The following is a 26,954-nucleotide window of genomic DNA, read 5'->3' on the forward strand; positions in this document are numbered from 1 at the left end:
GTGACCAAGCACAGGAATTAAAATGTTCTGCGTGGGTGGTTTTATGGCAAGCCTGGGGAGCGCCAAGCAAGGAATCGAAACCGAGAGCAACAGGCATTTTAAACACCATTGTTAAGAACTGCATGGTTCAAATAAAGTTCCTTGTTAAATACTTGAGTCTCCTGTTCGTTACTTTTCTCATATATATATATATATATATATATATATATATATATATCCATTGGTATGATATATATGGTGAAAAGGTGACATTCTGGTAGCTGGATGAGGGCCAACCAACAAACTAAGGCTGAATCTTGCTATGACTAGACATTTTCGGTGAGTAGTTATGTGGTCTGAGAGTTAGGGAGAGAGGTGCGTTCTTTCTGAGGGAAGAGGTAGATAGTTTGGAGGCATTCCTACATTCACCTGTCATTGGACACCCAGGTGACCTCAGTGGGAAGGAGCACCCATTATCAATTTCAGTTGGTACACCAGCTACGCCCTTTCCCGGACAGGGATGTATTGGCCATTATGAGTCAGGTGATGGTAATGTCTCAATTGGACTACTGTAACACGCTCTATGTGGAGCTTCCCTTGAGACTGGTACAGAAACTGCAGCTAGTGCAGAACACTGGGGCCAAGTTGTGGAGTGGAGAGCCAAGATGCAAACATTTTTATAGCTGCGCTTGAGAGAACCGCACTGGTTGCAGAATAGTTACTAGTCAAAAGTTTTGTCAGTCACTCCCTGTCCCTATATTAGACCTGTAAGTTATGGGGTTTTATTCATGGCACTGCACTTTACAGAATATCACAGGACAGCGACCTGAAAACAGGCACTTCCTGCTGCTGCTGCTGCTGCTGCACTTTGGAGAATGTCCTTCCCTCTTCCATACAAAAAGCAGCATCAACTATTTGCTTCATATGTCTTGCAAAAAATATATATATATTGCTGTGTGTAGGCTTTCCTTGATCATAAGATTGGGCCCTGTACCACTGGATCACTGTTTTTATATGATTTCTCCAGCTTTATGCTGATTTGTACTATTGTGCATAGCTTAAAAATAACGATAATAACAATAACAATAATAATTTAAAAAAAATTCCTTCAGTAGCACCTTAAAGACCAACTAAGTTTTTATTTTGGTATGAGCTTTCGTGTGCATGCACACTTCTTCAGATACTTCTTCAGATACTTCTTCAGATACTTCTTCAGGTATCTGAAGAAGTGTGCATGCACACGAAAGCTCATACCAAAATAAAAACTTAGTTGGTCTTTAAGGAAGAACTGAAGGAATTTTTTTTAATTTTACTTCGACCCAGACCAACACGGCTACCTACCTGTAATAATAATTTATTTATACCCCGCCCATCTGGCTGGGTTTCCCCAGCCACTCTGGGTGGCTTCCAACAGAAGTATTAAAATACAATAAACTATTTAACATTAAAAGCTTCCCTAAACAGGGCTGCCTTCAGATGTCCTCTAAAAGTCTGGTTGTTTTTCTCTTTGACATCTGGTGGGAGGGCGTTCCACAGGGTGGGTGCCACTACCGAGAAGGCCCTCTGCCTGGTTCCCTGTAAATTGGCTTCTCGCAGCAAGGGAACTGCCAGAAGACCCTCGGAGCTGGACCTCAGTGTCCAGGCAGAACGATGGAGGTGGAGATGCTCCTTCAGGTATACTGGACCGAGGCCGTTTAGGGCTTTAAAGGTCAGCACCAACACAATTAAGGGCTTTATAAATTTAAATTTAAAAACCCATGCAAAATATTAATGGCAGATCATCTGGAGTTCTCTGGACTGCCACTTTCTAATATTGAAATTAAATATTAGAAATTTAATTAGGGAAAAACAGCCACTGGGAACTGAAATCAGGAGCAGAGGAAGGGTAAGTGCAGTGGTGGTGCTTAACCCCTTTCCCTTCCAGATTTTCCTTGCAGTCACTTCTCCCTACCATAAAAGAAAGAAAGAAAGGGGTATGGGGCAGGGAAGCCTGGGTTGCAGTGAAATCTGCGAGGGTCTGGAACTGGGAGCTTATGATACTGCAGTACTAAAGAGTTCTTTGATGTTTCGCATTTCTGGCAGGATCAAATATTGTTTGAGATTTTTTGTTGTTGTTCATCGTACAAGGCCATTCTTTATTTTCTAACTGGGAGGGGGAAAGACAGTTCTGCATTGTACAAACCGAACACTAACCTCATTGTCCCAATGGAAGTTGTTTATTTGCCCTCTGGTCTGTGTACATTCAAAGGATGTCTCCTCTTCCCATGTTAAGAGTAGTATGGTTTTTGTTATGAACGCCCTCCAAAAGACAAATCCTGGACATTTCATATTCAAAACCTAATTCCTTCTGGGATTGTAGTGTGAACAGGGATGTTTGTAATTCTGATTTAACGGGGGAAAATATTTGTTTTTATTTTTACAAAACCCTCTTTGGGTTAAATATTTGAGAGAAAATTAAAGCATAGTTCATGAAATGTTTTTGATAAATAATGGTTTTTTTATTGTTTAGTTTGACACCCCCTCCTCCAAAAAATGAATGTGCAGATTTTGCTTTTATATTGGGAAGCTGGACCTGTTGGATTTATGCCTGTCATGCAGTTATTAAGACATAGGGACCTCCCTGAGAGAAACACTCGCAAACACATACATAGTGGCAACTGCACACGCCATCTGGGCAATCTCGACAAGGTTGTGGCCCTTCACCTTATGGGTAGCAATGTGATGGTCAGGGTTGCCAAGAATGTTCTCAATGCAGAGGGTTTTTATATGTGCATCTTGATAAGCAGCAATTCAAAAGTTAAGAAATCAATACAGTCATACCTCGGTTTAAGTATGCTTCGGTTTGAGTACTTTCAGTTTAAATACTCCGTAGACCCATCTGGAACGGATTAATCCACTTTCGATTACTTTCAATGGGAAAGTTCGCTTCAGGTTAAGTACACTTCAGGTTAAGTACCAATTACACTCATACTTCGGGTTAAGTACGCTTCAGGTTGAGTACTCCATGGACCCGTCTAGAACAGATTAATCCACTTTCCATTACTTTCAATGGGAAAGTTTGCTTCAGGTTAAGTACGCTTCAGTTTGAGTACTCCGTGGACCCGTCTAGAACAGATTAATCCATTTTCCATTACTTTCAATGGGAAAGTTCACTTCAGGTTAAGTATGCTTCAGTTTAAGTACTCCACGGACCGTCTGGAACAGATTAATCCACTTTCCATTACTTTCAATGGGAAAGTTCGCTTCAGATTAAGCACGCTTCAGGTTAAGTACAGACACCTGGAACCAAATGTGTACTTAAACCGAGGTACCACCGTAGTTGAACAAGCTTTGTAGTGTTGGGCTTTCAGTAATGGGCTTACATGAGCAGATTTTAGTCTTTTGCAGATTCCACTACTATTAAAAGGGAAACGATTGACAGATGCAGTGAGACAATGTTTGTAAAAAATTATGTCAGATTTTTAATAAGAATTTCCCATGTGTAAATAACATTTTTGTCTGAAATGCATAAAAGCTATGTTTTAAAAAACAAACAAACAAAAAACCATCAGGTTAGAGCATTACTGCTACCTACAGATAAGGGTACAATACGAACGCCAGACAGGAAGGAACTAATTACATATATATTTTAAAACCCACAAATTATATTATATAAAAGAAATCAGCTCACATTAAAAAAAATATATATACAGCTTTTTTTATTTAAAAATGAATTAAGTCACCACTCTTTTAGTTCATTTATCAATGTGGGTTCATCTCTGAGCTATATACATTGCATAGCATAGTTAAAATCAGGCATCCCCAAACTGTGGCTCTCCAGATGTTTTGGCCTACAACTCCCATGATCCCTAGCTAAGAGGACCAGTGGTCAGGGATGATGGGAATTGTAGTCCAAACATCTGGAGGGCCGAAGTTTGGGGATGTCTGGTTAAAATTCACAGTGGACAGGTGCATTCAAAGCCATTGCGCAAGGCTTTTTCCCCATTGGATGCAAATTCAGGTTCCTTCCTCCCAACCCCCAATAACAAAATCAAGCAAATTAAACTTTGAGAATGAAACCTATACGGGATCCATCATTAAATTACGTCTGGATAAAATTTATGACAGTATATAAAATGCTAAAATGACTGGTAGGGTCAGATTTTGGTCACTAATGCACCTCCTTGTGCTGCTCCAGCAACGTAAGAGTAATGTTCAAGTTTCCTTAAGTGGTTAGGTAGTAATTTCCTTGAAGGTCATGTCGACGGAGAGGAAAGAGAAGCACAGCTCTGATGCCTTGCCCTGATCATTACCATCTTAGTTCAGCTAAGCACTAACCTCTAAATAACAGGACGCTCCTTATCTTAAGATGGGACTCTTTCATCTCAAGATTGCTACACACACACACACACACACACACACACACACACACACACACACACACACACACACAGCTACTGGGAAAGTGGTGCATGGAAGCAAGCTTTGGCATGCTCCTTTTCTGGAAAAACAAAACACAAATGCTTGGATGCTGTACTGGTTTGCACATGTGACTCTTAGCACTGGGGTGGGAAACGTGGCCCAGTCCAGAGAAAAATTAGCTGTGCTTAAGTTCGACTGGCACAGAAGGGGCAATTGCACTGAAATTTCAGTGCGGATTCTGACTGGATTGAGGCTGGGTATGAGCTGATGATCAAGCACTAATCACCTATTTGGAGTGTATTATTAAACCTGACAGTGCTAGCCCAGATGTTGGGTTGATGGTAGAAGTATGGACAGACAAGTATTACACAGCAGGACATCTCACTTATTCCCCCGCCCCCCAAAGACACATACGGTACTATTCCTGTGCCAAAATAGCAGTGTTTATTCATCTCTGTTTTCCCCTAACCCCTCCCCAACATATGCTTCCTGCCTTCTTCTGCAATCTAGCAGCCAGTGAGTATTGGGTTCCTAGCTTTCTGCACCCATGTTATTGCTTGCAAATACAGCGGTTTTATTTTTATTTTTTAAAAAGGTTTGAAAATCTATAGCAGAGTGTCTTTCCCACCTTCCAGAACCAAGCACGTTAAGGCTGTGCACAGCTACAAAACAGGAGATGGCAGAGGCCTACCTGTAAAAGCTCTAGCCACAAAATCGGGTCCAATGTAAATGGCGGACACTCTTTATTCGAAGCCATTTCCATCTGCATCGTTGAAACCATCTGCATCTTTGGAAGTTGCAATGGTTTCCTGCCTGGGAATATCAGGATGGAGGAATGCCTTGGGAACATGTTCTTAGGTTTTGGGTTCCAGGAGCTCTCATCTTGCTCAAAATATACCGGTAATTATGATTTTTAAATATCTAGCTGGCATGGTTGTTGTTCCTGCAAGAAAAGCCTACTTGGGCAGTGTTCCCCAGTACTCAATGTTGTAGATTTTTGTGTGTGTCAAGAGTCCAGAAGGGTCACCCAATATGCTTTTTTTTAAAAGAATAAGCAAAGACAGGGTGGACGCGAACGTTTTGCAAATGGCACGAGGGGAAATGCAATGTGACTGTGACATATGGCCACTCCGTGCCTGCTAAATGACAAATGATGGAATGTCAGCGCACAGAATGTAATGAAATTCATGCTCTTGATAAAACGTGAGTGTTCAGACAACATCTGTGTAATTTTTCTGATGGCAACTACAGGGCAACAATACTGGAGGATGCTGGGGGGAGTGGGGGGAGGAGAGACTCAGAAAGACAGTTGGGAATGAAGCTGACTGTGAAGTCTGTTAGGCAAATCAATATTTTGGCAGGTTCAGCTTGCCAAACATTGTCAGTGCTGATATGCGATGTCACGGCAACATTATACAGAGGCTCTCTTGGACATAAAACAGACTTGTAAAAGGCTGTAAACATCACGGATGATGAAAGCTTGGCTGTCATCGAAGCTTGTATTGTGAGGTACAGCTTCAGGACAATGCTCTGAGGCAAAGGATGCTTCTTACTCCAGAGTAGCCCCACCGCCTTTGTGGCTCCTGAAGGCTATGGCTGTCTGATGTTTATGTGGTCCTTCAGGAAGTTATCTTTGAAGTTGCCCAGAGGGCACTGCTCTGAAATAAAACGGTTTGAGGCCTCAGGCTCGCAAAGTTACAGAAGCGATTTAACAATGGCTGTCATTCTCCAACAATACCCAAGACAGCCTACATGAGAAGGGAGATGCAGTGCCATGACCCACTGACCTAACTGCTGGCATTCACATGTTCAGCGGAATTTCTCTGATGGGGCGCATACACAAGACAGCTCCTAGGATCAGAGGGTTTCCAATTACTTCAATCACCTATGGACATACACACATGGGAACTCTTTTTCAGGCATCCCTCTGAGCACATGGATGTTGGGAATTTGTTTATGAAATGTATCACTTGAGCGCATTGGCATGCTGGTCAGGGCGAAGTCGCACTTTCCCCCATGCGCATAGACTAGATGTGTAAAAAAGGAAGACACCTGAAAATCCCTACTGCGCACATATGCTGAATCTGTTGCTGGACTGTGCCACTTGGAGCTTAGAGACTGTACGTCTGATCTCTCCAATCTGGACTGTTTTAGCCCGAGTTTGTCCCCAAAGCTTCTTGAAAGTGACAGCAAGAGGGCTTGCCCCATAAGACATTTTCAAACTCCTGCCACCTCCACACATGTAATAAAGTCAGACTCTTGCTACGACTTCAAAGTGTAGCCTGGCCATTCACCTGGCAGCCACTATCAATCAAATTAGACAGCTCTCAACTTCTATACTCACAGGCCACACATTTTGGGATGCAGATTTGAGATATGTGATTCTCAAGGTTTCCAAAAGATTGGCATTTTTTTTTTTGAAATAGGGAGAAGAGTGAAACTTGTGAAGTGGAATCTCCATAACGCTCCCGTAAAAAAACCCATACCAAACCAGAAATGTAAACCCTCTAAGGCAGGAAGAACTCTGGTCATTTTTTCCCTGGTCATTTTTTCCTCCCCTGCCAATATGCCAGCCGTGTGTCATTAAGCCGCATCAAACCAGCTGCGCTCTCGCTCCATCTTCTGATCTGGCCATATGCTTCTTCCAAAGTGTTCGGGTTCCGACTGCGGTTTGGGAGGGAGATCGCAGTTTTATGCTCGCTGCTATCGGAAGTTCCACAGCTGTCGCTTTCAAATTCATCGGATTACAAAGCGACTCTTCTGTCCGGTTTGCTCGGCTTCCTCTTCAGGCAGCATAATAATTTCCAAACTGCCACTTCTGATAAAGATTGGAGGAGGAACAAACGCCGGCCCTCAGGGCTTTCTGAGACTGATCCACTTCCAAACACGTGGCCCGCGGAAGGTGTTCTAAGACAATGTGATCCATCTGGAAAGAAAGGAAGAGAGAGAAGGCGTGGGCAATGGGCTGCAAGTAGCAAGCTGATAAACTGCTATTTACACGGGACTAGGGAAGGACCTCCCTAGCTGCTTCTTCTCAGTATGTATTATTGATCCTTCAACAACCAATGGCAGGTACTTATAGCCCAAAACATCTGGAAGAGACCAGGTTGTCGGAGGCTGGTATGCAATTATGAGCTGAATGGGGATTTTGGACAGTGCTCAATATTTCCACCTGTTCTCAAACCGCAACTTTCCTACCCTCTGTGCCACATGGCTTTCCAGTTCTTTGAAAAAGCAACGAGCAGAACGCTTGCTGCCTGAATGGTAATTACCCTGCAAAGGAAATCATCCCAGATGGTAATTGCAATATAGGATGACTTATGGCAGGAGATCCTGCCTTTCATATCGCATTATGTCTCAGCTGATGAAGTAGAAAGACACATACCATGATGGGAAGTGGATTGGGTAATTTGTTAATTAAATCCAAAGGGCTGGGATACAGAATTGGATTATGAAATCGTGAGAAGTTTTGAATGAGCGGGGTTCCTATTCTCATTATTTTGCATTTAGGTGTAGCTAACTTTAATGAGGCAGAGTACCATTATACAGAAGGCTGTTCTAGGCTTACTTTTGAGAAATGCAGGTTAATATCTTGAAGCATCATTTGATTGAAACAGCAAATCATAAAAAATGAAAATGTATTGTTGGGGGGCGGGTAGGCGGTGGAAATGCTATTATCTTGACATATATGCTATAGCGATTGTTCACAATCTGGTGAATGTTGATGTTCACAATGCTGAAAATGCTATCTGAATTTTAGGATTGCCTAAAAATTAGACAATAGGCATCTGCCCATTTTCCAGACAGTTAAACGTGAATGTTGATAGTCACATTTCAGTGGTGTATCTGAGTTTTCAGACATTCACATAATTTACTCTTTTTCTCAGACGACAGTAGTATGTCAAGTATCATAGCCTTTGGTTTACACCATGCATATTTCTCATGTGATGACTGCAATATCTAATGATGGATTTTCATGTGTGAATCAGCCATTGTATATCTGACATCAGAGACAGAACTCTTCAGGTACAACATTCATCAATGAGTCAGTTCACATGTCCAGATATCAGCCAATACAGTACTCCAGGATTGGTCAACACATGCTGGTATTATAATGCAATTGCACCCAGTGTTTTCTCTACCTCTGATCAACTCCACTTGCTGCTCCTTGCAAAGGGCAGGGAATTTTTTTAATGTGATGATGTTGTATCATGTGTCTTTAAACTACACACAACTGGCAAAATGCAGAAGAATACACAAGTCAGCAAGAGCTGTTCATTCCTTGTTAGGAATAACTTTCATGGTTCATTCTGCCTGCAACCAGGGACAGACAAATTTGGCAATTTGGGTGCCGTTTTTTTCTAGCCTTAAATTCAGTTACCCACATTTCTGCATCAGTTTGAGATTTTTTTAAAGCACTCACAAAAATATGCCAGCGTTTTTGTTCACATTTCTCATAATAGACACGCAACATTTGTATATAATTTTGTTCAATACACATATTTTACAAGCATTTTTTGCTAATAAAATGCATTTTAATGTTATTTTCACTAATACGTGCATTTTTTAGCACACTCTGCCCTAACGTATGCGTCTTTGTGCACATTTTCTGTTGCTGTTGGAGAAGTGCACTGCACAATTCAGAGAAGTGCAAATTTCGAAGGGTAGTTGCATTTTGGTTTACGTATTGTTTCAGTAAGTGTGCATCACGGTAGATTCTGGTTAAAGTTTCATCCTACTTATGCCCATAGAGTTCTGAAAGCAGAGACAGCAAGCACTACACTGATCAAAAGCAAGGTAAAACCTGCTCTGTGGATTTGTCCAGAGCTGTTTCTATTTACTACCTTAGTGCAGAGTAACACATCATAAAATGGTAATCTTGTTAACTAATTAATGACAAAGGCAAAGCCTATAGTACAATGGACGCACCCCACAATACGCTTTTAGCTGGGAAAGTTCTTTTCTATTTGATTTCTATCCAGTCATGAACATGGTTGATTGGGGGGGGGGGAATAAGATTATGTCAATATGCCATCTTCAGTACATGGCTGTCTTAGCAATGATGGAATATTTTTGAAGAGCTGACATTTGGTAGAAACCCAGGAAAAATCCCCATCATTTCAATCTTTGGATCTGCTCTCTCAAAAGATCATTGTTTGTTTTCTGGAAAATGCCCTCTATAGATTCCAAAACGACAACAGGTTTCCCTCCAATCACTACTGTACTTAAGCAAATGCAAAACATTAAGGAACAACCCATTTAAGGAAAACTCAAGGCTAATATATCCTTTAGGAATAGTGCTGTAGTTGTGCCAACAAATGCACACTGGGATGTGACCGTATGCAGGCCACCAAAAGCTCATTGCCCATTCCTGGTTTTTGAGAGTAGAAGGGTTCAAAAATAAAAATGTGCATCAAGTGGCTTGGGTTCTTAGTTTTCACACCTGCATTTAGATTTGCCATTTTCAATTCAGCTCTGTTGCGTCTGGACCACAAAGCACCATCCACCGTGAAGTTGTCGTGTTCCAGTGAAATAAATTTGAGCAGTTCCACCAGTGCTCTTGCACAGCCTCCATTCATTTCACACAAGGATGCCCATGTGGATTGCATGGGCAGTAATGTTTAGGGAAGTTTTAACTGTTCGATTCTATTTTTTAATATTCTGTTGGGAGCCGCCCAGAGCGGCTAGAGAAATCCAGCCAGATGGGTGGGGTATAAATAATGAATAATAATAATAATAATAATAATAATAATAATAATAATAGCGTGTTCATAGTGGTGGCAATTTTAAAAACCCAGTTCATGCAAGCTCATGCAAGTGCAGCATAGTGGTTGGAGTGTCAAGCTAGGACCTGGAAGGAAGACCAGGGTTCAAATGAGGTTCACTGGGTGACTTTAAGCCAGGCATTGCCTCTTAGCCTAAGCTAAATCACAGGGTTGTGGTGCGGATTACAAGAGGAGGGGAGAATCCTTGGAGGGTCTAACCTCCTTCACTGGAGGTTTTTAAGCAGAAATTGGGTTATGGATGCTTCGGTTGAGATTCGTGCATTGCAGGGGGTTGGACTAGATGACCCCTCGGGATCCCTCCCAACTCTGCGATTCCATTATTCAATGTATGCAGCCTCGAGCTCCTTGGGAGGAGAAGAGGGGCTATAAATCAATCAATCCATAAATTCCATGCATTGCTCCATGTGTATATATATTCAGCTGCCAGATCTGGGCGAACATCACTGCAGCTGTGTGCATATAGAAATGTCATGCAGTAAGTAGCCCTGTACAATTGGGAGTCCTGATCACCTGGGGCTGCCTATGCATGTACAACTGCAGAGTACCAGTGGCAGAACTGGCGCACATGGGAGCTGTTTGCTCAAATCCTCCTCTTTGTACTCCAGCATAAGCTGAAATGTACAAATGAGAACACCAAAAGCTTCCAAAAGGTACAGGTTTGCTTCCTGATTACCCGCAAAGAACAGGCTGCGCTGTGGCTGATTTTTCTTCATTCTGAACAGTGCAGGTACAAGACGAGCCTGCAGAGGAGAGCCCTTAGCTTTGTAGAAAATAAATCCATCTTTTGGTTTCAAGTGACGGCAATAACTTTAGGCTCCCACAGGGCCAGCCTGCCATCCAAAGCTTTCATAAAAAACTAATTTGATCTTTTACCTTGGCGGATAAAATTCTACGGCTCAAACTTGCTGCTGGCTTAGTTTTGTACAAGTGCAATTGCCCGTATCCAATTGTGCTGAACTGGGTAGTACAATTTAGCAAAGAAGAAGAAGAGGAGGAGGAGGAAGGGGGGGAACACAACAACTTTCTATATTGTGGAAGGTCCAATCTGTTTTAAGGCCCAAAGTTCAGAGGTAGATCAAAGAATTTGAGTGGTGCCTGACAAGCTAACTTAAATGGCTGGCCATTTTTTCACATGCTTTTTCATGCCTAAAAAAAAGGAGCACTACCACTTTTTAGGAGGTTTTGCACCAAGATTGGCAAAGGAGGAACAAATGGAAAGAGTCACAATGCCAGGATCTTGTACAAGATTATCGATCAGATCCTATAATTGCTATTCTTCCCTCTCAACAGCCCCCTCCCCCAAAGTCTTGAAAGGACCTGCTAAAAATCAGCCTCTTTCAGATAGGGAAAAATCATTTTAATTTACCTTGGTCCTTTTAAAAAAAAGGCCTTTAGAATTATTTCTAGAAGCTACAGCTGAGGAGGCTGCAAACGATTTTGGTGTTCGTGTTTTAAATACAGTCATTAGATTGATTTTTGCACCAGGACTGTTTAGAGAATCTATTCTTTATCACTGCAAAGTGTTTCTATGGATGTATGGATGACCACCCTGGAAGGAAGATCTGTGAGAAACTGAAATCACAGTACTTAGTAAGACAAAGTTCAAGTCTTAAAATAGAAAACCACCCCCCGGCACCCAGGGCAGTGTGAGGTAATTGCCTCAGGCAGCAGGTGGGGTGGGGAGGGGGTCAGTCCCCCAACCATTTCCCTTGAGTCCCCTAAACTAGCCTATTCTCTAACTTCTAAACTACCCAGCTGCCTCACCTGCAGTAGAGGATGTTGTTTCATTGCCAGTGTTGAAACACAGGTTCTGCTGGTGGAATTGGATTGGAGGGTGGTGGGTGGTGGACACAACACAATACAACACAACACAGGGGCCAACACTGAACCCCACCCATTGAGATCAACATGACTTAAGTTAGTCACTTCAATGGGACTCCAGCACGACTCACTTATAGTCTGAATCCAACCTGTTATTTTTATAGCCACCTGTTTTCAGACCTTTGCCTCAAGACGTGTGCTGATGTTGCGACCCAAGGAAGCTTTTGGAGAAATCCCACAAATTCATTGGCCCACACGTATGTCTCAGTGGAGAAACAGGACTGAAGAAGCACACCTGCTCGAAAAAGTTCCAATGACTCCTTCTGTTCTCTCTCTCTCTCTCTCTCTCTCTCTCTCTCTCTCTCTCTCTCTCTCTCTCTCTCTCTTTCACACATTCACAAACAACACAAACACATATAAAGGTAAAGGTAAAGGACCCCAGAACGGTTAAGTCCAGTCAAAAGCGACTATGCAGTGTGGCACTCGCTTTCAGGCCGAGGGAGCTGGCGCTTGTCCACGGACAGCTTTCCGGGCCACTTCTGGCACAACGGAACACTGTGACGGAAACCAGAGCGCACGGAAATGCTGTTTAACTTCCCGCCGCAGTGGTACCTATTTATCTACTTGCACTGGCATGCTTTTGAACTGCTAAGTTGGCAGGAGCTGGGACAGAGCAACGGGAGCTCACCCTGCTGTGGGGATTCAAACCACCAACCTTCTGATCGGCAAGTCCAAGAGGCTCAGTGGTTTAGGCCACAGCGCCACCCGCGACCCTGTCTGCATTGATTCGTTTCTACGGCCTGGAAGTTTAAGTACGTAAGCTTGCTACATCCTGTGTGGTTGCATGATTAGAGCACAGGTGTGTAATATGCAGCCCTCAACTTAATTTCATGTAGGTGGGGGGAGCCCAGAGGGGGAATTGGGGGGGGGGGAGCTGAAATGAATGGAGTGATCAAAGGAGAGGAACAAAACCTTCTGCAAGTGGCAAATCCGGACAACTGACAAAAGCAATCTACACCCCTGCCTGCACCAGGCTACTAGGTATATAGAGGAAGGAGAGAATTGGTGTAAAAAGAGGGTGGGGGAAGGGCGTGTCCTGTCCACTTTTGGCTTCAGTCTTTCCCACTGCCACAATGTGCCACAGTTGATTGACCCTGGTGGACTGTGGCACTTGACAGTCAAAAGGTCTGCCACCCCTGGCTTAAGTGTGTTGGGCTAAGGACCAAGGAAACCCATGTTCAAGGCCCCGTTCAGCCAGAACGCTCAACTCACTGCCGCCATCATCTCTCAGCCTAACCTACCTCACAGGGCTGTTGTGATGAGAGAATGGGTTGATAAAATTGAACTATGTGCACCCCCCAACCCCTTGGACGAAGGGCAGGATAAACATATGGAAATAACTAAAAATGCCCTTGATTCATCAAATACAGCTAAAAGTTAACACCTGCACAAACCTTTTCTTTACTGGAATGACAAATGCCTCTCACATGGCCCCATACAAATGGAAATGAGAGAGAAAAAGGCTCCCTTTGTTTTGCACCCATTCCAGTTTGGCCACAGCGAAGCGGGGTGGGAGGGAGGAGGAGCCCTTTGCAAATGCTGCACTTACGAGTTCTGGATGAAAAGCCACCAGTGATTTATGCAACCATTTCAGGGTATTGTTTCGTTTATCGCAAGGGTGCAGGCCCAGTGTCCCTTCCGCATCAGTCACTGCCACACAGGAGTCTCTGTGCTGGATCAATCTCAGCCAAGTATAGTTGAACTTTTGGTTCTGCGCATGGGAAAGAATTAGTAGCAGGCTAAGTTTCGGTGGTTGGTTATCACGGTCAATTTCAACCCTGCTTTCAGGTGCAGCTTGGAAGACATTTTTATGCCAACAGGCCTACACAACAGGCGACCAATATCTGCACTTTCCAGAAAAAGTTGAAGACCTTTTTGTTCAAACAGGCTTTCTCAGCTAGATAAATGGGTGTCCACTTGTTAGGACTTTAAACTTGTTTTTAATGTATTTGTGGGGTTTTTCTCTGTGTGTATTAAACTGTTTTAAATTATTTTACATGTAGATCACCTGGTTTGGAAGGCGATTTAACAAATAAATTTTAGTAATATTAATATGCAGCTCCTTAAAAATTTATTCAGTAGCCAGTCATTTTAATGATTGTTCTGTATTGCTTTTATTTTACATGGTGTTTTTTTTTAACATTGCTGTACACCTCCCTGATGTTTTGTGAGAGGCTGGTATACAAGTATTTTTTAAAAAAGAAATGACTAAAACTGGCCTTTCTAGTATGCAGTTGAATCCCTCACTATGCAAAATGCAGGCAATCTAAAGCAGCTTTTGAAATTTGCCATGCGCCAGGTGTGTTTTGCACCTGGCCACTGGCCACCTGCAACCAAGTGAAGATGCCTGGGAAGCAGGATGGGGCCTGACGTCTCCGCCATCTGGAGGTGCATGCCTGGGGATCCTTGGATCTGAACCATTTTCACACACTTGGAACACATCCTGCAGGATTCTATCCATTATATTTTATCTGCACAGTCAGAATGACTTTCAGGAACCAAAAAGTCATATTGAAAAACACAACTTTCAAGCCCATCTCGCCCCAAAATGGCAACTAGGCATTCCGTTTGGGTGATGGTTAACCCTGGTTTAAGGAGTTCTTTTGCTGCCTGGCTTATATATCTTCTAACACTGACCGAAAGGCAACCTGTGAAATGGGTAGAGCTGCTGAGACCGTTCTCTACGATCCTAGGATAAGCATCAGACTGCTGTTTCAACTAATTTTAATATTGCAGTTTGATATTGTTGTTACCTGTATTTACGGGTGAGGGGTAGGCATGAAAGCCTTGCCTTTGGTTTGGTGGGTGAAAAACATGTCTCACCACCGTGGCACTTCGCAGTAGTATGAATGGGAAAAGGAACTGGATTGTTTGGAACAACCCACTAGTGCAAAAAGTAGTAACCAACCCCATGAAAATATTACATATCTTTTATGCTTCCTGGAAGCTGCAGGAAATGGAGTGGGGATAATCTGGCCTCCAGAGGCCACTTACATGCCACTGGCCAGTGCCACTGGTTTGTGACTTCACTGGAGACTGGGCTACAGATTCCACTCCATCACCTGTGCTTTCTGGTAAGTATAAAGGGACTCCTTGCATCTCCCGATAGTGAGGGAAGCCTAGCTGTGAGCCCAACACGAGGTCTGTGCCCAGTATTAGCCTCCCAAGTCGAAATTTCAAAAAGGGCGTTAAAGCAAAACAACCATATTGGGCCTCCAATATGAAAAAATGCAACAGGAAAATGCAATAAACACTCTTACCTTGTTGTTAACGTCACATGTTTCAAAGGCCAGGCTAGATCTATTCACAGTGATGCATTTAGCCAGTGCTATGTTAATGATCTAAAATAAAACAAGCAAATTGAAGCAAAAGGTTAGAAATGTTATGTCAAAGTAATACTACTACTACTACTACTACTACTACTAATAATAATTTATTTATACCCCGCCCATCTGGCTGGGTTTCCCCAGCCACTCTGGGCGGCTTCCAACAGAAAAATGAAATAAAATAATCTATTAAGCATTAAAAGTGGGCGTAAAGACCCTGAAGAAGGAATGTAGCAATTTTTTTAAATTAAAAAACCCCCAATTCAATGTCTAGAGGTGGGCAATAGCCACTAGAGCTCCTCCACCCCATTTCTGACATTTGATGGGTATTTCGTAAGTTGAAACGTAGTCATTGAAGGTGATCAATCAAGATTGGGCTCACTTTTAATTGGTTGGCCTGAGCATCTGAAGCTATTTTGATAGGTGTGTGACAACTAACAGGGAAAGAAAAAGAAAATGTAAAAGATGGCCTTTTCTTTTAACAACTTGGCAGTGCTTGTTTATTAAATTGTTAGCTGTCTTTGTTATCTCATTAAAAAAGTTTAGGTGACATGCAAATTGTTTCTCATCAGTTTCAAATTCTTGTGTTTGTGGACAGCCCTAAAATCAACCCTTTTTTCCTGTTTTGGAAGTATGAACACTTTCATGCTACTGATTCAAATGCTGTAATTCAGGTTTGTTTTCAGGCTGGAGGGAGCAACGATGACTTATCTCTATTTGTTGCAACCCCCTATCAGCAAACCTAAGCCAGGGACAGGTAAAAAGAGCAATTCTCCACAGCTGACCTTATGCAGTCAATTGGGTTGCCCAACCCATCGTAATAGCAATCTTCCACCTTGAGATTATCTTGCCTAAGCAAGACTAATTTGGAGTTTTAAACAAAAATCTTCTGGGTTAATGATGTGCACTGTAATTTGTTAATGCAAAGGTCAAAAAAATAAATATAAATAAGTGGCTAAGCCCTCCTGCTGTCACCAGACCTCAGTTTGCTAATGGATTTGGGGGATGAGTGACTGATTGAATTTTGCAATTTTTACAGCCGTATACTAAGTGGCCTATCAAGTATCTCTTTCCAACTCCCTCATCACAACACCTTCCTCTTGCGCAGGGTCAGGGATGGGGGACCTGCAGCCTTCCAGATATTTGCTGGACTACAGCTCCCAGTATCCCTGACCACTGGTCGTGATGCCCAGGGCTCGGAGTGCAGTAACATCTGGGAGCCCACAGGTTCCCCAATCCTGCCCATGATGGCATAGAGCACGGCACTCTCTCACTTTCTCCGCACACCTATTGGCCCTGTAGAAACAAGGAAAGGTCAGAGTTCTTGTGACTGCCAGGCACAGAAAAGCTCCCGCAACATCACAGGTCTGCGCCTGCTGTCGTGGAATGAAAGGAGGGGACATCCCACGACAGGGGCAGAAGGAACACTGTGCAAATATGCATAAGGAGCAAAGCAGGAGTGGGGAATCTTTGACCCTGATAAAACTACAACTCCCATCAGCACCAGCAATGCAATTTTCGTGCCCTCTCTCCTAATTACAGCTTATAAATTAGCATTGAAATTGGATGGTGGGCACGGAAAGTTCACCACTGCTTTACGGAAGAAAATTTTGGGTTTGGGATAAGGTACCAAAATGCAAATTTTATTCCAGAAACTGGAGGAAAATTGGATTCTACTGCACTCTAGTGGCTGCAAGCAAGAAGTCTGAGATCTGAGAGGAAGCTGAGCCTCTGTGATTTGAGTTAGGAATGTAAGAAGAAGAAAAACAAACCAAACTTAAGCACCAATACTCTAGGGCAAATATCTAAAATGCCAGTTGGGTAGTTTCAACAACTCTTCTTCAGCTGCTAATTGTTACTGCAGGGGCTACCGACACTACTAGGCTGCTCCCGACATCTTCCCTTGGCTTCACCCAAAGCTTCTCCTCCCTGACAGATTCCAATGCTTTACATGGGCAGAGCTACATCTCAGCTACAACAGCTGAATAGAACCATCATCTTCAGAGGCCTTTGAAAAACTAGGTGCTGGGGACAAACAGCAGGGTCCAATGCCCTGCTCAAAAGCTTCTAAGAGGCATTTGGGTGGTCACTAACGAATACAGAATTCTGGACCAGATGCCTTAGCTCAGTTGGTTACAGCATGGTGCTGAGAACGCCAAGGTTGCAGGTTCAATCCCCACATGGGGCAGCTGCATATTCCTGCATTGCAGGGAATTGGATTATGATCCTCAGGATCCCTTCCAACACTATAATTCTACGATTCTAAGATAAGTGAGTAGCTTCAGCTCACAAAGCAAGCCCAAGGCAGAGAGGTGGGGTCTGGGCCCCAAACATCAACCCATTTAATATATTGCAGCACATGCAAAATCCACCAAGATCTTTCCCCCCACATTAATTTCTCACTCATCCTTTGGACCTGAGTTCATCTCCTTAGATCCTCTGGTCCTCCAGATGTTGTTCGATTCCATCTCTCACCAGCTTCAGGCAACGTGGCCCATGGTCAGGGATGATGCAGCTGTACTCCAACAGCATCTGGGGGGCCAGAAGTTCCTCAGCTCTGGGCTACCAAACACTGGGCGAAATCCATCTCAGGCAAATATCACACAGCAGCAAAAGACATAAAATTTTAGACGATGATGTGTCAAGTTGATATTAGCCCAAGGGGCACATTGGAGTTGGGAAATTGAACATACCAGCCCACTAGCTTTAACAAGGGGGGCTTCTAAATCAGGGTAGACGTTCTCCAGGTACCATTTGAAGTTTTTGCACTGAAGCCGCTTCCTCAGTTCTCTCTGCTGAGTCAAGTCCCCGACGTCCAGGTTCTTTTGAATGAGGTGATAACCATGTCCGTAGAAGAGATCTTTGTATTCATCCAGCCAAACCTCCGCAACTCGGGCCAAATTCCGCTCCACCGTGGTAAGGTGGTCTTTAGGGAAGGAGTAGGGGTTGTCGTTCCTGAAAATGTGGCCCACTCTGGAACACGGGGTGATTTCTATTTCCCCTCCACACATCCAAACCTGGTGAAAAAGAGGTAGGATTCATGAGGCACCTACTGGCCAATGGATTCTGTCATGTAATATGCCTTAGGGTGCATCTGGATAGAGAAGGTTTAGCACAACTTACTGTTGATAATTATGTAAAGGGATTCCACAGCACACCAGCTCAGTTCAGACAGCATGCGTAACCATAGTTTACAGTAAATGTTGCTTAAGATCCCAAACCACAGTTGGAGCTTCTGTATGTATAGGCAACCTGTGGTCTTGTTTTTGTTTTATATCTGCTCAGCACTACAGTCTCCGGTTGCAATGGCCTTCAGAGGCACAGCAATGGCTGTTTACAATGGTTTGTCAATTCAGACGTCACACCAATGAGAGATAGCACAAATCATGATTTGCAAATCCATTTCCCATTCTAATCTGCCACTGGATCACAACCCACAATCTATCAGTTCACGCAAAACATTAACCTTGTTGAATGTTCCTTAATCATGGTTTCAAGGGGTATCTGACATGAGCCATTGTCATTATTTAGTGCTTTTTGCCTAGGATTTTATTTTAATCTATTGCATGAAAGCTATACTTTGTTAAATCTTTATACATCTTACAAAGCACCCTCAAGTTTAAAATGTGATTGCTGGAGGGATGTGACGGAATAATATGTAAATATAACAGATACAATATACTGCTTGCCCTGATGCAGTCATTTTTGACCATTTATTTCTACTAAGGAGCATCTGAAATCACTATACAGTGATACCTCGGGTTACAGGCGCTTCAGGTTACGTGTTTTCAGGTTACGGACCGTGGGAAACACGGAAGTACTGGAAAGGGTTACTTCTGGGTTTCACCACTCGCGCATGCGCAGAAGCGCTAAATCGCGCATGCACAGAAGCACCAAATTGTGTCACGCGCATGCGCAGACGCAGCGCTGCAGGTTGAATGCTGTGGGTTGCGGATGTGCCTCCAACACGGATTACGTCCGCAACCCGAGGTTTCATGTGTATATGCAGGACTGTTGCCGTAATATGACCATTAATATGATTATGAATGTGATGCAAATCAATTGGGGTGGGGGGAAATACAAAATACTGTTACAGTTAATGCAACATACCTTGAATGAGATCTCCATGTTTTCACCTCCCCAAACATCAAGGCCAGGATCATATGTCCCAAGTTCAAAAAAGTACTTCTTATCAATAGAAAATAAGCCACCTGCCATCACAGGACACCTAGTAATTGAAACATAATTTAGGATTATACATTGTGCTTTAAAAGAAAATACAGGTTTTGCTATTAAAGGGCGCCTACCACATGAATTTTAACAATGCTTCATGTGCTTACATCAGAGTTCCCCTTATGACTTCCAGGATGAATTAGATCTGCTCATCCCTGCCCACAAAAACTTAGCAGCAGGCTCTGCCACTCTTTATAAACTCTGAAATATAATCTTTTTTTATTATTATTATTTTTAAAAATATTTTTATTAATTTTCCAATTAAAACCAATTATATCACATTCAATATTTCAAATTATACACATATATATATCAATCAAACCGAATGTTATGCCAAATCATCTAAAGAATTTTTTATTTGGGTTCCCATGCTTCAAGAAATTGGGAATTCCTCGCAACTGTCCACTGCCGTCTTTTTTCTAAAGTTCAAATCGTCCTCCAAGTTCATAATAATCCAGATCTTCCCCTTACAGTCACATAGGTGTTTTCCACTTTCATCCGATTGTTTCCCAGCCGCTGAGATAAATATCAAACCAAGTTTCACAGATGTTCTTTCTCCTGTGTGAGTTAATCAGTCCAGCCTCCCCATAAATCTTCTTAATGGAGCTCCTTGTTGCGTCGAAGCAGCCCGAAGCAGCGCCATCTCAAAAAGCTCAAATCACTTTCGCTTTCTCTCATAGCCATGAAGATTCACGATCATTATAGAATTTACAGCTTTTTCAGGCAGGAGACCCAAACATCAAACCATAAACTCTTGGTAAATTAATGGATCTCCTTGCCCTATAGCTGAACTTAGCTTCAGGTCGCTGCTCCAATTTAAAGTGCGTCACAACTCATAAATCCTCCGAGCGCGTCCAGAACCCCTTCCGCCCGACTAGGGGGAGGCTTTTCTCATCGGCAACTCCACATCTTTAAAAAAATATGTTCAGTAACAACAGTTATAAAGTTCAACTCACACAGTCTTTTGCTTCTCTTTCACTCCAAACAAGCCAGGACATCGCGTCCGGGAAGGTACGATGCAGCAATATGAAGGAAAAAAAAATAAAAACTCACTTCCCTTATCGCTCCGTCCCCATCAATCCTTCTTCCAGATGCAGTGCAATCTTTGACTCCTCTCCTTTCAGCAGCATAAATTTCTCAGCAGTAAACAGCGCTTCTTCCCCTCCTTCTGAAGTATGTCCATAGATTTAAGCCTAATTATCTTCTTTAACCATGGAAATCCCCGCCATGCAGATTAGCGTCCGGGAGTCCTGGCCCTCGTAAGTGCTCAGCCCAAGCTCCCCCCACTCCAAAAACAGTCGGAGTGGGTCAGGGGGCATCGCGGGCCAGCGGCCCCTCTCCGTAACCCCCGGAGAGGGTAGGGGGTTGCCATTTACTCCCCTAGCAACCGCCAAATTCCTCACGAAGGTCAGAGAGATGGAAAACAGGTCCGCCATTCCTGCAGGCGGAAACCGGAACCGAAATATAATCGTTATATGATGGAAGTCTTGAATATGGTGTAGATGGCTTGCCTTGCAAATGCAGAGTTTGGATGCAATTGCATCTAGCCAAACATAGCATTAGGTTCCTTGCACAGGTGGTAGTTTTAACATGTTTATAAATTGACAGCTCCCTATTTGTATGATGCATACTTTAAATAAATCAGGGGTAGCCAATGTGGGGCTCTCCAGATGTTGATGGACTATGACTCCTATCATCCCTGAACACCCTGGCTATGTTGGAGAGTTGCAGTTCCAACAACATCTGGAGGTACCAAGTTGGCCATTCCAGCTTTTCTATTGCAGGAAATTGTGGCTGAACTAAAGCTTCAAACATCCCTGACCATGTTGGCTATGGGCAGATGGGAGTTGGACTCCAACAACTCTGGTCTAGAGGCCCAGTGTTTACCCAACCTTGTTCTTTGTATGGGATCCTCATAGCTGAACTCGCTGTGTTTTAATGATGCTAGTTTGCACCCAGGAAAGAGTAAGGTTGCACACCCAACAAATGGTACCTATGTTTTGCAAACCTGAGTAATATACGCCTTTCTCCCAACTTGTGGGTTTAGTGCTTAAGGAGCAATTCTGTCAACAAAAGCTTAGCAGCATAAACCTACCTAATTATATCGGTGTCCTTAATTCCATTTTTCTTGATGACATCTGGAGGAATGGGCTTCCATCCAAAATTCATTGGCCATGTAAAAACACCACGCTGAAAGCTGTCCACGGTCATGTAACTAAGGAATGGAAGTCACAACAAGAATTAACCTCAGAAACAAAAGCTATGTCTGAAAAGGGTAACGGTAACTTGAATGATATACTTTTTAAAGGGGAGGGGCTGTTAACAGATCCCACGGGTAACATTAAAACACAGACTTTAAAACATGTGGTGAAATGTGCAACATCCTTTAAATATAGTTCTTAAATTCTTGGTGCAACATCTTTTCCTGTTTGCAATTTATTTTTGAAACTGTCACAACCAGAAGATGCTTAAGAAGATAAAGGGTAGAAAGGATTGGTTCCAAAACGGAGAAGGGGAACCTGTGGATCTTTCAGATGTTGTTGGACTGCCACTGGCCATGTTGGCTGAGGGTGATGGGAACTGGAATCTCACAACATCTGTCAGGCTACAGGTTCCCCATCCCTGCCAAGAAAAATGATGCACGTGAATAAGTATTTTTCCCTGTGCATGGATGACCAAGGCAGGACCAGAACAAATATGGAGGCATCAAAATTACCTCATGTCTTTGTCACTGATGACTTCAATAACAGGACAGGCAACTTTCTTCCTATTCAAACGGATTCTGTCCAGGAGCGGCTCCAGCCACCCTACGTTGCATTCCACATGAGAATCTAAGAATGTCAGTACGTCACCTAGAGTAGAAAATAAAAAGGGGCAAAATTCCATTGCAGAAGCTGAAATGGAACAACTCTGGAAAGTTGTCACTCCAGGGATAGGGAACCTGCAGCCTTCCAGATAATGCTGCAGTCCAACTCCCACAAGTCCCAGGTACCCTAAGTGAATGGCTCGAAAATATGGGAATTGTAGGCCAGCACAGTCTGAAAGCCCACAGGCTCCTCATCCATCGTACTTGATAGCTTCTTGTGAAAACATTGCTGGGTGTGTGTATGTGATAATAGTAGCAGAATTCTTCTTAGTGTCCTATTGAAGAAAGAGATCTAGGAGAACATCCACACCCAGCCAGGGAGGACAATGTCCAACTCACTGTTTCTCAGCTTAAATAAGAGTGCTTCCACACAGCAGTTTTTTTGTGGACTTGGTGCTGCTCATGCACACAAGTTTTGTGTAGCATCAACATGATGTTGCTCTCATCATAATGACATCCTACCCAACTTCCCATTTTATCTGGGTTCTCCCCTTTTTTACTTATCATATTTTCAATAGAAACTGCAAAGGGGAAATAACAGTCAACTAGTGTAGACAACCGGGAGCTAGATGGACCAATGCTGTGATTCAGTATAACATAGCTTAAAATGTTGCTATCCCACGTCACCTGGAGAGACTCCATGTGTTTACATTGGGATGCACACAGGACCCTCTTCTCCCGATTCACCTTGTTTTCCCTCAGCGAGATCTTCACATATCCCAGTTATATTGTCTGTATTGGTTTCATGACTCCTCGTGGGCTAAGATCACCTGTGTGACTGATTCAGGAAGCACTGTCCTCATTTTCAGTTAGTTTTGTTTGCCCCCTTCTCCCATGTCATCATCAGGGAACAATAATCTCTTGTGATTTTAAAATGTGTTTACATTATGACCTGATTTCCAGTTGATACCAGAAAGTGGGGATGCTGATAGCACCAAATAAAGATTATTATTTTAAAAAAAATATGAATGGTGTCACAGTTAAAGAGGTTTTCAGGAAATGCTTTTAAAACATGTTTCAACTCACTATTTTGGTATAAAAAAAATTGAAAGGAAGAGAATATTTGGTGCCACCTTTGTAGTACTACTGAATCTACAAGACTGGTGGGGGGAAATATCTGCCTTCTAATGCTCTGATTTTCACTTTGCGTGTGTTTTAAAATTGCGTGGTGATCAGGTACAGTCCAGTGAAGGTTAAGTATCCTACATCCCAATGAGTTAAAGCTACATTCTTACGCACATTTTTCTGGGAGAGAGCCCCATTTAGCAGAATGGCACTTAACTTCTGATTGGACCCATTTAGTTTCATTGATGTCAGTGCAATGAGTCACATTTCCACTGGATAGCTTCCAGTGACCTCTGTCTGTTTTTAAACAACAACAACAGCAACAGCAAATAACAAACTGAACTTTGTTGATAAAATGCAACTCTTCTTACCTTTGGCAATCTCTGCTCCCGCTAGTCTAGCTCGTATTAAACCATGCCTTTCCTTGAGATGAAGGATCCGGACTTTGGGAAACTGGGCCATGTACTGATCTAGTTTGTCCTTGAGGTATGCTAAAACAGAACAGAAGAGAAGCAAGGAAATGGACCACAGATTCGTGCCGATGAGCAAGAAATAAAGAGGAACCAACCAAGCCTCAGCCACTGCCACTTGTTCAGACTACTGGAGGAGAGACACTGGAAAGCAAACATTGGTTCCCTTCTTCTGAAAGCCACCATGACAGGGACAGTGGACCCCCTTCCCCTGGCTCCCCACCCAACACTCACTTGCTGCCATGCTACCTTCATTACATATGAATTGTTGCCGCCCAAAAATACTTTGCTTTTTAAGCACTTTTTGTTGTTTAGTCGTTTAGTCGTGTCCGACTCTTCGTGACCCCATGGACCATAGCACGCCAGGCACTCCTGTCTTGCACTGCCTCTCGCAGTTTGGTCAAACTCATGTTCGTAGCTTCGAGAACACTGTCCAACCATCTTGTCCTCTGTCGTCCCCTTCTCCTAGTGCCCTCAATCTTTCCCAACATCAGGGTCTTTTCCAAGGATTCTTCTCTTCTCATGAGGTGGCCAAAGTATTGGAGCCTCAGCTTCACGATCTGTCCTTCCAGGGAGCACTCAGGGCTGATTTCCTTCAGAATGGATAGGTTTGATCTTCTTGCAGTCCATGGGACTCTCAAGAGTCTCCTCCAGCACCATAATTCAAAAGCATCAATTCTTCGGCGATCAGCCTTCTTTATGGTCCAGCTCTCACTTCCATACATCACTACTGGGAAAACCATAGCTTTAACTATACGGACCTTTGTCGGCAAGGTGTTGTCTTTGCTTTTTAAGATGCTGTCTAGGTTTGTCATTGCTTTTCTCCCAAGAAGCAGGCGTCTTTTAATTTCGTGACTGCTGTCACCATCTGCAGTGATCAAGGAGCCCAAGAAAGTAAAATCTCTCACTGCCTCCATTTCTTCCCCTTCTATTTGCCAGGAGGTGATGGGACCAGTGGCCATGATCTTGGTTTTTTTGATGTTGAGCTTCAGACCATATTTTGCGCTCTCCTCTTTCACCCTCATTAAAAGGTTCTTTAATTCCTCCTCGCTTTCTGCCATCAAGGCAGAAAGCACTAATTGACACATTTCTTTCCTTTCAATAATACTCCCAAAGTTAACATCTCTTAAGCTGCATCTATAGTGCGACTACATAGCGGTTTCTCTCAAGCTGAGTGGAGAAGTGATAGCCCACAGTGACATAAGGTTTCAGCTGGACGTTACAAGAAACATTTTAACATTAAGAACACTTTGACACCAGAACTATTAGCAGAGGGGTGGGACGGAGGTCTTCCAAGGAGAGGTTGGTCAGAGAGCTCTAGCTATGGATTCCTTGCATTGAGTAAGGGCGTTGGATTGAGTGGTGGACTCGCCATAAGGAAGTCCATCAAATCCTGGAAGTGAGTGTTCCGGTTTTCGAACATTCTTTTGGAAGCCGAATGTCCAACAGGAACTTCCTGCAGCCAATCAGAAGCCGCGCTTTGGCTTCCGAATGTTTTGAAAGTCGAATGTAATTCCGGAATGGATTCCATTTGATTTCGAAGGTACAACTGTATTCTAATTGTCTTTATTTTGTACATAAAAATAAAATGTCATCTATAGGAACCAAACAAAACCAGTTTGAGCTCACAAGGAAATGTAAGGCAACAGAATTTCACTAGAATATCACAACCACTTGTATTAAGTTACATTTGTTTTATTGTTGTCACAGTGGCCGGAGCGGACTACTTCAGAGTAACGACGCTACGCAGCTCTGCATTTTATTCTTTTATTGGTGCTGCGTATTTACAGTGCTGAAGTCATTGCTATTTACACGGAGTGATGTGGTCAGTCGGTTTCAGAACCTCCTAATGGCTTTTGGCGCGTCTTTCTCCAACACAAAAGCTTTGGCAGACCCATCCTCTTTCCCCTCCTCTTTCTGCGTAATTCCGGAGTTGGGGGGATGGGTCTCCCGCCCTTATTCGCCCCTTCCTGTCCCACCTGGGACCCTGGCTCCTCTACCTTGCCTGAGCCTCGGACACGACTTCCTGCTTCCCCACTGGAATCGGAACTCTCTCTGCTTTCCCCTGTGCTCGGGGATTGGCTTGAACTCAGGAGGGGAGGGACTTCGCGATATCCCCTGTCCCTCACATCCACCCCCCTCCCAAGCTCTCCTTCACCCCTCCCCAGGTCCCCCCCAGGTGTCGGTGACGACTGGAAGCCTAAGAACTCAGTGCTTTCCGAGCCCGTTGGTGTGAACACCTCCCCCCAGTCCTGCAAGCCCCCCCCTTCCGCCTGGGAGGACGGGAATCCCAAAAAGTCTGTGGCGTCAGAGCTGGTGGGGGTAAAAATGTTCTGCCAATCTGCTCCTTCCTCTGACTGGGTGGATCTCGGTGACACCCATACCTCATCCTCTGGTTCCTCAAACTCCGCTTCCCAGCGCCATGGTGAACTGCTCTCCCGTGCTTCCTCCCCCTCCCCCTCCCTTTCCATGTGCCAGGGCTTGGGTCTATGGGGAAAGAGGGCGTGAAATTCTTCTACCAGGAATTCCTCCTGTATCTGAGTGGCTGGGACCCATTCATTCTGGGACGGTGGAGCATCCTCCCATGCCATGAGGTACTCCAGTCCCCCCACCCCCCACCTTGAATCCAGGATGGCCGTGGCCTCATTGAGTTGCTCCCTGCCTTCCCTCTCCCCCCCTCCTTCAGGGGTTTGTTCGCTGTCTCGGAGCCTGCTGCTTTCCCTGTACGGCGACAGCAGCGATCTATGAAACACTGGGTGCACCCTCATGTCCTCTGGCAGTGCCAGCCTGTATGCCACCGGGTTGACCTGTTGCGTGACCGTGAAGGGGCCCAACCTTCTGGGCGCCAGCTTCTTGCATCGCCCTCTGATGGGAAGGCCCTCCGAGGACAACCAAACTTTGTCCCCCACCCTAATGACCTCCCCCGGTCGCCTGTGGCGATCTGCCC

General features: G+C 43.8%; 1 protein-coding gene across 1 annotated transcript in view; it reads right to left on the reverse strand.

The window, feature by feature from the left end:
* Positions 1-3,416: 3,416 nt before the first annotated feature.
* Positions 3,417-26,954, reverse strand: part of GALNT5 (polypeptide N-acetylgalactosaminyltransferase 5) — a 40,394-nt gene continuing 16,856 nt past the window's right edge. Inside the window, exons 3-10 of the mRNA XM_035111520.3 lie at positions 23,909-24,028; positions 22,323-22,458; positions 21,702-21,821; positions 19,484-19,601; positions 18,067-18,390; positions 15,308-15,388; positions 13,597-13,758; positions 3,417-7,306 (exon numbers count right to left, since the gene is read on the reverse strand). Coding sequence (XP_034967411.2) covers positions 7,166-7,306; positions 13,597-13,758; positions 15,308-15,388; positions 18,067-18,390; positions 19,484-19,601; positions 21,702-21,821; positions 22,323-22,458; positions 23,909-24,028 — 1,202 coding nt within the window. The 3' untranslated portion in view covers positions 3,417-7,165. The remainder of the gene's footprint in view (positions 7,307-13,596; positions 13,759-15,307; positions 15,389-18,066; positions 18,391-19,483; positions 19,602-21,701; positions 21,822-22,322; positions 22,459-23,908; positions 24,029-26,954) is intronic.

The sequence above is a fragment of the Zootoca vivipara genome, chromosome 1, assembly GCF_965207765.1.
Source record: "Zootoca vivipara chromosome 1, rZooViv2.hap1.1, whole genome shotgun sequence".
Classification (NCBI taxonomy): Eukaryota; Metazoa; Chordata; class Lepidosauria; order Squamata; family Lacertidae; genus Zootoca; species Zootoca vivipara.